The 12,220-nt window shown below is 37.3% G+C and overlaps 1 protein-coding gene across 4 annotated transcripts in view; it reads right to left on the bottom strand.

Annotated features, from left to right (window-relative positions):
* The window catches only part of LOC124791574, a 151,753-nt gene that overhangs the window by 65,196 nt on the left and 74,337 nt on the right, over positions 1-12,220 (bottom strand). For 3 of the 4 annotated variants that reach the window (XR_007016574.1, XM_047257870.1, XM_047257871.1), the window contains one exon: positions 11,175-11,286. Coding sequence is in view for 2 of the 4 variants with exons in the window: in XM_047257870.1 (XP_047113826.1) it covers positions 11,175-11,286 (112 nt within the window). In the remaining 2 variants the exon portion in view is untranslated. Of the gene's footprint in view, positions 1-2,027; positions 2,119-11,174; positions 11,287-12,220 lie in introns of all 4 variants that reach the window. The other variant, XR_007016573.1, reaches the window with a different exon arrangement.

Below are 12,220 nucleotides of genomic sequence, written 5' to 3'. Positions count from 1 at the left end.
AAAAAATTCACACAATTATAGCTTTCAGCCATTAAGGCCTTTGTCAGTAACAGACACACATACATACAGTAAAGGCTGTCCTTCCTACAAACTGCATTGGCATGATGTTTCTTTTATTGTTGTCATTGAAGGTAGGTGAAATGGTACGCAGTCAGTGGCACTGTTGTGGGGAAGGCTAACCAAAGACTGGAAGTTTCAACCCACAACAATGCAATCGTCATAGCACTTGCACAGACGAAGCTGCCAAAGTTACTGTTATCGCTTGTGCTGCTATAAATCCACATGTGAGCACCAGACAGCTTGAACACCAGACTGGCATTCCTAAAACCACTGTATATCATATTCTTACATGTCACCGGTTCCATCCTTACCATGTACACCTACATCCAGAATTGCAAGGGAATGATTTCCAGAATTGTGTACAGTTCTGTCAGCGAGCACAGCAACAAATCATCATCAACCCAAACTTCTCCTCCAATGTTCTATTTACCATTGAATGTTCCTTCTCAAACAAAGGACAGGTAAATACAAGGAACATGCATTATTGGTCCAGTGACAACTCCCAATGGCTTAGACAGGTAGAACATCAGCATCAAAGGAGAATTAACGTCTGGTGTGGGATGCTTGGTACCACAATTATTGACCCTTATTTCATCAATGGTAGTCTAAACAGCACAGCTTATGCCAACTTCCTCACACAAATTCTTCCTCCTCTTCTGGATGAAGTGCTGCTAAGAACCAGAATGCTTATGTGGTATCAACATGATGGATGTCCAGCACACAATGCTTTGCGTGCATGTCGTGTTCTGAACCGAAGGTATCCTGCCAAATGGATTGGCCGAGGAGGAACAGTTACTTGGCCTGCTAGGTCTCCTGATTTAAATCCTCTGGACTTTTTTATTTGGGGATGCAATAAAGACATTGTCTACCACAATATTCCAACTCCAGAGGGGATGCAGGAACATATCATGCTTGCTTAGAATTCTCTTCAGTAGGCAACACTGGAAGTAGTAAATAATTCTTTCACTCAAGGAGTGCAACAGTGTATCGGTGTCCAGGGTCACCACTTTGAGCACCTTTGATTATTTTACTCCTGGGAAATGGTACAGGAGAGTCAAAGTCAATTTTGTGTTATGTTTTTGCTTGGTTTTCATTTGTTTTCTGACAACCAGCAAGTGGAAAAGTTTGTGATCCCAGGCTCAAAGTCAATGTTGAGTTATTTAATTAATAATGTTGTGTTTCTGTGAATGGTACACTGTGATACATTTTTGAATAAATGAATTACTGAATAAAAAATACACAAGGTGCCATTTAAAAAAGTCATACCGCTGTTCATATCTTTGTAAAAAACAAAGCTACAGTGAAGGTAATCATACTGATTGATGTCCCCTTGACAGCTAAAGAACATTTGCTTGAAACATTTTGTAATTTGCATCTGGACAAACAGATATTTAGGGTGGTCAAGATAAAATGGGACACCTTGTATATATAAAATTTTATATGTATATACAAAATTCTTGCTTGGTCATTGTATCTTAAAGACTACCCTTCTTTGACGAAGCCACATCTGATGTATCACAGTCTTTTTACATATTGTAACAATAGAGTTTATTGGCTTTCCACCACAGTATCTTTATGTGATATATCTAATGAGTGTATATACAGTGTCAAAACAGATGACAGATGATTTCAATATATATAAATGTTATCAAACTAATACAACTGATTCCACTGAATTGTTTTTGTTGATGCATACAAGATCATTTGTCTACAAAAGAAACATAAAAAATGATAATAAAGATAAATGCTAATATAAAAGTTGTGTCTACTTACCCGATGCAATTTGAACTTGCAGCTTTTAAGAAACAAAACAAAATGATATGAATGATTTAATTAGAAGAATATTTAATTAATGAAAAAGAAATGCAAATATGAACTGTGTTCAACTATATGAACGAAAAAGATAAATCCTATTATAATATTTAATGTTTCAATTACAGTTACTTAATAAATAAAAACACACTTACTCATTTATATGCGATGGCATGTGTGAGGGTACAGAATTTTTGTGTGGTTAAATTTAGGATTTTCCCCTCGAGTTTTCCATACCCTCATCATCTATAAATGAGTAAATGCATTATTTATTAATTTCATGTTAAGAGTTTATGCACTTTAAACAATACAACCCCATACAAATATAAGTATTTGTTTGTGTTATATTATTATTTGTTGGAATCTCTCCTTGGGCAATGTGCAGTGGCCAGAGTTTGCCAGACACAAACGCCCACACACGCACAGGTTGATTAGAAACAGTCTGAAAAGTGTGTAAGCATATTGCAGGGTAGGTTGCAGCGAGAAAAAAATTCAATATGTTGCCCTGTATCCAAGTTAATTAGCATTGAAGTTAGCCAATTAGGCCACTCTGTGTGCGAATTCAAGCAGCCTGCCAGAGACAGTGTCTCCAAATGTGTACTGCATTTGGTTTCCTAAAACTGAACAAGAGAGAGTAATACAAAATAGGTTTGAACTTGAGCCAAAGGCTGAGCAGTCTCATGTGGTATCATTTGCACTATGAAGATACCTGACACTAACTGTGTATCGCAGGCCGCTTGAATTTATGTGCACAATGGCCTGACTAGCTAACTTCAATGCTAATTAACTCGGAAATGATGCAACATATAATTTTTTTTAACAGTTATTTCTCAGCACAACCTACCCTCAACACCCTCTCAAGTTTTCAGACTGTTCCTGACCACTTTGTATTTTCAAGAATGTATAGCTCAAGTCTCATAAAAAAGCTGTTAGTTTCTCTCGGTGTAATTACGATATCCACATTGAAAGCACAACTGTATATGAAAATGTAATAAATGGCCATGGTTATATAATCCAGTGGACAATTATTTCCATAATATGGAAAAGAACAATAATAAAGAAGATAATGAAACCAATATACTTCAAGACTATTTTATGATTTTGTCACTCATAACCCTCTCTCTCTCTCATCTCTATCGAGAGTAATTTGAGGGCTGTGCATTATTGGGACATGATCCTTGAATCTATTGCCAACACTTCAGCCGATTGGTTCATCTTTCAAGGAGATAACACACAAATACACTGCACACAGAACAACATTGCTCCGAGAGGTTAAATCAACTGAATGCAATGGCCTGCAGTATTTGCTAATAAGAGCCATGTTCACCACACTTGGGATCAAATGTAACTGGGAGTGCATCATTGCAGGAACCTTCGTAACACACTGTATGGGCTCAGGAGTGCTGCAATCGAGGAGCAGGGCAGGCTTCAGCAGCAACGTCTTAACCACTTTGTGAACAGCAGGTCAAGGAGGATTCAAGCACGTTACAATGAATAAAGGAGAGCAAAATGGTGCTGAAGGTTATCCAGCAGCTAATTTTGATTTCACAGGTCTGCTATTTCAAACAGACTGTCTTTGTGCTGGTAACCACCTTACTTTTATTGAACACTGAAGTTGTTTTTTATCTTTATTATTACTTATTTTATTATTATCTATTTTTAATTTAATTTAATTTTATTTTATTATTTATTTTTGAATACTGTAAGCTTATTCTGTACCCTTATACTGTAGAAGAAGAATGGGTAGCTTTGAGACATGAAATGGTGAAGGCAGCAGAGGATCAAGTAGGTAAAAAGGCCAGGGCTAGTAGAAATCCTTGGGTAACAGAAAATATATAGAATTAAATTGATGAAAGAAGAAAATATAAAAATGCAGTAAATGAATCATGCAAAAAGGAATACAAACATCTCAAAAATGAGATTGACAGGAAGTGAAAAATGGCTATGTAGGGATGGCTATAGGACAAATGAAAGATCATAGTAGCATGTGTAAGATAGATAATACCTACAGGAAAATTGAAGAGACCTTTGGAGAAAAGAGAATCACCTGTATGAATACCAAGAGCTCAGATGGAAAATCAGCCCTAAGCAAAGAAGGGAAAGCAGAAAGGTGGAAGGAGTATATAGAGGGTCTATACATGGGGGATGTGCTTACGGGCAATATTATGGAAATTGAAGAGAACATTGATGAAGATGAAATGGGAGATATGATACTGCATGAAGAATTTGACAGAGCACTAGAAGACCTAAGTCGAAACAAGGCCCCAAGAGTAGACAACATTCCATTAGAACAACTGATAGCCTCGGGACAGCTAAACAAAACTCTAACCATCTGGTGAGCAAGATGTATGAGGCAAGTGAAACACTGTCAGACTTCAAGAAGAATATAATGATCTCAATATACAGAATTCCAGAGACATCAACAACAGAACCATTCTTATCTAAGCTTCAAATTATGCTAGAAGACCTTTGTAGAGACAAAAAGAAAAGTTCTAATAGTTGCTGATTTTAATATTGATATAACATGTGATAGCAGCTACGCTTCAAGATTCACTGACTTAGTAAAGAAAAATGGTTTCAAATGTCTTTGAGTCTACCAGAGACAATGGCCAATCAGCAACATGTACTGACAATGTTCTAACTAATTATCTACATGAAGATGTGTATAAATTTTGTCTAGAATTAGGTATTTCACATCACTGTGCATTGTTCATTGAGCTGCCACAGACAGACAGGAACATTTCACACATGAGAAGCCACATGAGTAGGAACTTTAGCAAAGAAAACATGCTAACATTTAATGAGAAGCTAAAAGAGAAAACATGGCCTTTTGTTCACTGTAGCTCAAGTGATGAAAACTTTGAGAAATTCATAAACTGGTGTCTTTAATGAAACATTTCCATCTAGACTCTGCAGCAATAAAATAACAAATAAATTAAAGTGGGTTACCCAGGACATAAAAATTTCCTGTGTAAGGAAAAGGCAACTGCACAGAGAACTAAAATGTAATAAAGATATTGATTTCATTAAATATGTTAGACTCTTTAAAACCATATTTAAAAGAGTTGTCAGGGCAGCAAAACAACTGGCAAATAACAGGCTAATTTTAAATCAAAAAAATTAGACAAAGGCTGTGTGGTCAATCATTAGATCTGAAATAGGTGTTAAAGCCAGTAACCAATAAATTTCAAAAATTGACACTGAAGGATTATCACAACAAAGTAAATCCTTTTTCCTTAGGTGAAAACTCTGAAAACTTTACAAAATTCTTAAAAGTTTCTGTGGAGGATGTAGAAAATGGTATTCTAACATTAAGAAACAAAAAATCTGCAGGTTGGGATGGAATACCAAACAAAGTTATTAAAGTGGTACACAACAGAATTGCAGACTCACTAGCTTGAATAATAAATCAATGTTTTTAAGAGGACTGTTTCCCAGAGGTACTGAAATATGCTGAAGTCAAACCACTCTTCAAGAAGGGATCAAGAGAGATCATGGGAAACTATCGCCCTAGCTCGATTCTCCCAGTCCTACCTAAAATATTTGAAAAACTTGCTGTTGCACAAATCCAAAACTTCACTGCAAAATATTCTGTTATTCTAAACAATCAATTTGGTTTTCAGCAGGGAAAAAACACCATAGATGTAGTAAACAGTTTCATTGGGAAAATAAGTGCATCATCAGACAAGAGAAATAAGGTGGCAGGAATTTTCTACGACCTCACACAGGCATTTTATTCTGTAAACCAGGCATTGGTTGTGTACAAACTTGAAAATACAGCATTAACAGCAGTGCCCTACAGTGGCTTAAAAATTCTACTTATCAAACAGAAAGCCTTCAAATGGTGCATGTTATTTTTCTGACTGGAAAAAAATATCTCAAGGTATTCCATAAGGTTCCATATTAAGCCCAGTCCTATTTCTCTTCTATGTAAATAACTTACCATTAAATATCAGCTCCCCATCAGTTCTGTTTGCAGATGATACTTCTGTCTTAGTTGAACGTCAGGATTTGGAAAAAATTCCCAAATTTGTGATCAGAAACCGCAGTACCTTAGAAACTTGGTTTCAGCTAAATGGGTTGAATCTAAACATATATACAACTCAACAATGCAGTTCAAAACCAAACAGTCAAAATGTGAGCAGATTAAGATTGTACATAACAACCAAGAAGTAGAAGAAGTTGACTCAGTCAAATTCTTAGGTTTAAATGTAGATAAAAATTTGAGCTGGCAGGTACACATTGAATACCTAGCAAACAAACTGAACAGCTTTGCATTTGCATTCCAAATATTATCGACTGCATCTGACATGGACACACAAAAAGCAGCATATACAAGCTACTTCAAATCCATTATTAGGTATGGTATTGTTTTTTGGGGAAACTCGACATAGTGCAGATACTAAAACTACAGGAAAAAAATCATTCGAAATATGCGCACTGCAAATCACAAAGAGTCATGTCAACCATTATTTAGAAAACTTAAGATAGACACAAAGCCAATGCCTACTACAGTAGTACAAGTTTATATGCCAACTAGCTCTGCAGATGATGAAGAAATAGATGAAATGTATGACGAGATAAAAGAAATTATTCAGGTAGTGAAGGGAGACGAAAATTTAATAGTCATGGGTGACAGGAATTCAAGCGTAGGAAAAGAGAGAGAAGGAAACATGTAGGTGAATATGGATTGGGGGGAAGAAATGAAAGAGGAAGCCGCCTTGTAGAATTTTGCACAGAGCATAACTTAATCATAGCTAACACTTGGTTCAAGAATCATAAGAGAAGGTTGTATACCTGGAAGCATCCTGGAGATACTAAAAGGTATCAGATAGATTATATAATGGTAAGACAGAGATTTAGGAACCAGGTTTTAAATTGTAAGACATTTCCAGGGGCAGATGTGGATTCTGACCACAATCTATTGGTTATGAACTGCAGATTAAAACTGAAGAAACTGCAAAAAGGTGGGAATTTAAGTAGACGGGACCTGGATAAACTGAAAGAACCAGAGGTTGTAGAGAGTTTGAGGGAGAGCATAAGGGAACAATTGACAGGAATGGGGGACAGAAATACAGTAGAAGAAGAATGGGTAGCTCTGAGGGATGAAGTAGTGAAGGCAGCAGACAATCAAGTAGGTAAAAAGACGAGGGCTAGTAGAAATCCTTGGGTAACAGAAGAAATATTGAATTTAATTGATGAAAGGAGAAAATATAAAAATGCAGTAAATGAAGCAGGCAAAAAGGAATACAAACGTCTCAAAAATGAGATCGACAGGAAGTGCAAAATGGCTAAGCATGGATGGCTAGAGGACAAATGTAAGGATGTAGAGGCTTGTCTCACTAGGGGTAAGATAGATACTGCCTACAGGAAAATTAAAGAGACCTTTGGAGAGAAGAGAACCACTTGTATGAATATCAAGAGCTCAGATGGCAACCCAGTTCCAAGCAAAGAAGGGAAGGCAAAAAGGTGGAAGGAGTATATAGAGGGTTTATACAAGGGCGATGTACTTGAGGACAATATTATGGAAATGGAAGAGGATGTAGATGAAGATGAAATGGGAGATAAGATACTGCGTGAAGAGTTTGACAGAGCACTGAAAGACCTGAGTCAAAACAAGGCCCCGGGAGTAGACAACATTCCATTAGAACTACTGATGGCCTTGGGAGAGCCAGTCATGACAAAACTCTACCATCTGGTGAGCAAGATGTATGAGACAGGTGAAATACCCTCAGACTTCAAGAAGAATATAATAATTCCAATCCCAAAGAAAGCAGGTGTTGACAGATGTGAAAATTACCGAACTATCAGTTTAATAAGTCACAGCTGCAAAATACTAACGCGAATTCTTTACAGACGAATGGAAAAACTGGTAGAAGCGGACCTCGGAGAAGATCAGTTTGGATTCCGTAGAAATGTTGGAACACGTGAGCCAATACTAACCTTGCGACTTATCTTAGAAGAAAGATTAAGAAAAGGCAAACCTACGTTTCTAGCATTTGTAGACTTAGAGAAAGCTTTTGACAATGTTAACTGGAATACTCTCTTTCAAATTCTGAAGGTGGCAGGGGTAAAATACAGGGAGCGAAAGGCTATTTCCATTTGTACAGAAACCAGATGGCAGTTATAAGAGTCGAGGGGCATGAAAGGGAAGCAGTGGTTGGGAAAGGAGTGAGACAAGGTTGTAGCCTCTCCCCGATGTTGTTCAATCTGTATATTGAGCAAGCAGTAAAGGAAACAAAAGAAAAATTAGGAGTAGGTATTAAAATTCATGGAGAAGAAGTAAAAACTTTGAGGTTCGCCGATGACATTGTAATTCTGTCAGAGACAGCAAAGGACTTGGAAGAGCAGTTGAACGGAATGGACAGTGTCTTGAAAGGAGGATATAAGATGAACATCAACAAAAGCAAAACAAGGATAATGGAATGTAGTCAAATTAAATCGGGTGATGCTGAGGGAATTAGATTAGGAAATGAGACACTTAAAGTAGTAAAGGAATTTTGCTACTTAGGGAGTAAAATAACTGATGATGGTCGAAGTAGAGAGGATATAAAATGTAGACTGGCAATGGCAAGGAAATCGTTTCTGAAGAAGAGAAATTTGTTAACACTGAGTATAGATTTAAGTGTCAGGAAGTCGTTTCTGAAAATATTTGTATGGAGTGTAGCCATGTATGGAAGTGAAACATGGAGGATAACTAGTTTGGACAAGAAGAGAATAGAAGCTTTCGAAATGTGGTGCTACAGTAGAATGCTGAAGATAAGGTGGGTAGATCACGTAACTAACGAGGAGGTATTGAATAGGATCGGGGAGAAGAGAAGTTTGTGGCACAACTTGACTAGAAGAAGGGATCGGTTGGTAGGACATGTTTTGAGGCATCAAGGGATCACAAATTTAGCATTGGAGGGTAGCGTGGAGGGTAAAAATCGTAGAGGGAGACCAACAGATGAATACACTAAGCAGATTCAGAAGGATGTAGGTTGCAGTAGGTACTGGGAGATGAAGAAGCTTGCACAGGATAGAGTAGCATGGAGAGCTGCATCAAACCAGTCTCAGGACTGAAGACCACAGCAACAACAACAACAAGATATTAACTCTGCCACCCTTATACATATATGAGATTATTATATTTTTGTATTATATATAAAAACAACGATGAGGTGACTTACCGAACAAAAGCGCTGGCAGGTCGATAGATACACGTATATAAATATATACCAGTTCCAAACTGAACAATCCATTGCCCTCACCCACCAAAAGACTCAATAATACGTAACCCACTTCCAAACCATAACCAAAAAAATATTTTTTTTTTTTTTTTTTTTTGCCGCTTTCAGCACTACCGCCGCTATAATATCCACCGTTTCTAGTTCACAAACAGCTCCTTTCACCTTTTAAACAACCATTTCGGCCAGTTCTAATAACTTTCGCTTTATTTCCATTTCCGTTTTTCCCACATCACTGATCATTTTTAGCCGCTTCCCACAGGTTTTAACGCCATTATTTCTTCGTCAGACAATTGTTAGCCTCATTTTCATAATCTGCCACCACAATACCACTCCATTTTATATACTACACAGAGTTTTTTCGAAATTTTCCCGAATTTCTCCGTCCTTTAACGTGTTTTGGCGGCAACACAACCACCTAACCTTTATGCACATCGTTGTCTACCAACCCAAGTCCAACAGAGCCCATCTGTAACCAACACCTTTTCGCCTTTTTTCATTCCAGATCTCCAGTTTCTTTCCGGTTCACCTTTATCTCTCCCCATATATTTTTATTTTCATTTTCATTTCACCTCATGTTACACTTTCCACCTTCTAATACCATGTCACCCTCACAACACCCCCACAATGACCCCATTAAGTTTTATTTACATTCCCTCCGCAAACATGCCTTCGCCCTAGCCAGATTACGCTCGCATATTTTATTTTCTCAGGCTTGTCTGACATTTGGCATTACCCCCAAAGGCCTCACACTCAAAGTTCCCATCTCTGGCTGCAACCCTTCCTTCCATCAGTCCCTATACCAGTTCCAAACTGAACAATCCATTGCCCTCACCCACCTATTGTGTATCTATCGACCTGCCAGCGCTTTTGTTCGGTAAGTCACCTCATCTTTGTTTTTATATATAATTTTTCCCACGTGGAATGTTTCCTTCCATTATATTTATATTTTTGTATGATAGACATGAATTATTTGAGGGAAACCATTTTGTCCATTCACATGATACTAGAAACAAAGAAAATTTGATGCATCCCATCCACCGCCTCAGACTATTATGCCCAGGGACCTCAGTACATGGGAATGAAAATTTGTAATAAATTAAACAACAACAAGTTGATGCAGACGAATTTAGGTTCTCTTAAAAGAAAGCTATATGAAGTACTGACACTGAAGTGTTATTACTCAGTGGATAAATTCATGTAGGACAAACTGGAAATTCAAGCTGGATACAATGTGTCACATATTACAAGAAATATCCTTATAGTGTTATTATTTACTGTAGGGCTATTACTTGAAAATGTAAAAATCATTGTAGCTGTATTATAAATTTTTGACATGTCTTCTGTACGCAAACCAAATGGATTGCAAATGTACGTCATGAGATGAATAAAACACAATTCACAATCACAATCCCAAAGAAACCAGGTGTTGAAGGTGAGAAAATTACCGAACTATCAGTTTATTAAGTCACGGCTGCAAAATATTAATACAAATCCTTTACAGACACATGGGAAAACTGTTAGAAGCTGACCACGGGGAAGATCAGTTTGGATTCTGTAGAAATGTTGGATCACGTGAGGCAATGAATAGGGTAGCATGGAGAGCTGCATCAATCTAGTCTCTGGACTGAGGAGCACAACAACTCTGTCATTCCCTGCTCCTCCAGATTATAAGCCCTCACCTGCATACAGATACACACACTGTGTAAAATGCTTTTTGAGTAGTTTGTAACAAAAACACCAAAAATGAACACAAGAAGATTTTTTGTGGCTTCTTTCTATAATAAAAGAAGAAGAAAACAACTAACTATAGTGGGTCGTTTCATGACCATTAAAAAGCTGTGTACAATGTTGCAGTTGCCAAAATTAAATTTGAAAATGTTCTTCTGGTGTAGTATTCTTCTTGTTACATTTGTTATTTTAACTGTCCCACAGACATGAACTTCACTGGTATGTTTTTTTAATACAAAGGTACAATGTAAGCAGAAATGCAAATGAATAAATGTACATAAATATTTCACATAAGGATTCAGCAATTCATTAAATAGCATGGAAATAAAATCACTGATATCTTACTGCTTATTATTTGACTGATGATGCCAGCTGTAGGAAGTGCTTGTGTTTCCTTGTAATTAAAAAATTTCATGAAGCTGCTGTAGCACCATAGGGAAACAATCAACGCAGAGCCCTGGAAATTCAGCCATATGAAAGGCAGTTCATTAATTGGTATGATAATAGATACAGATAATATAGGGGCTGAATGCTGTTGTGCAGCTATTCAGGTTGTGTTCTTGACTAGACCATCACACACACACACATTCTGTCAGCTGAAGCTATTATCAATTAGACATACACATCAAAATGATTGACAAGAAAAAGTAACATAAGATGATAATGTTAACACTTTACAAAGGAAAATGCAATACAGAATATTCTTAAATTCACAAATAGACAAATTGTCTGGTTAGCGTTTTCCTTCAGATGTACCTTGCAGTGCTGTTATATAAACAGACACAAAAAGCTAACAGCACACCTAGCTGTTGAATTCATCCATGCACAAGTCATGTTCTGTACATCCCATCATGGGAGAGGAGGCTCCCACGATGTGGAGAGGATCAAACTGAGCAGCCGCTATTGGCCACTTCTGTAACGAATCTAACAGCAGATTATTACAACCACTAACCTACTCATGGTGATAATTATGGTAATTACTTCTAGACTATTATACATATTAAGTGTAGTCATCCAGTTTTAATTATCACATCAAAAAATCAACTGAAAACCTGGAACTGGGTGATATTGTTTGGCCTCCTATACAATTTCAGTCTTCAAAGCGACACGTTTTCCCCCGCAATGGATGATGTGGTTGAGACATTGGTTGTATAAGCCTGCATTGTGGCTGTCCAACAGACATTCTATCTCACAAGTCACCTTAGTGTCATTCTGGAAGTGCGTGCACACAACAGTTTCTTCACTTGAGCAGAGAGGAAGAAATTAATGTGTGTCACATCAGAATACGGGGAGTGACGCAAAATCTGACAGCCCAAGGAAGTTGCTTGTATGACTGTGTGGTGCAGAGAATAAACTTCCGCACTGCAGTGGAGTAAAAACAATCCTCTGGA

This window comes from Schistocerca piceifrons, chromosome 1 (genome assembly GCF_021461385.2).
Source record: "Schistocerca piceifrons isolate TAMUIC-IGC-003096 chromosome 1, iqSchPice1.1, whole genome shotgun sequence".
NCBI classification, from domain to species: domain Eukaryota; kingdom Metazoa; phylum Arthropoda; class Insecta; order Orthoptera; family Acrididae; genus Schistocerca; species Schistocerca piceifrons.
Note: the sequence above shows the minus strand (reverse complement) of the source record. Positions and strands in the feature narration are given on the sequence as shown.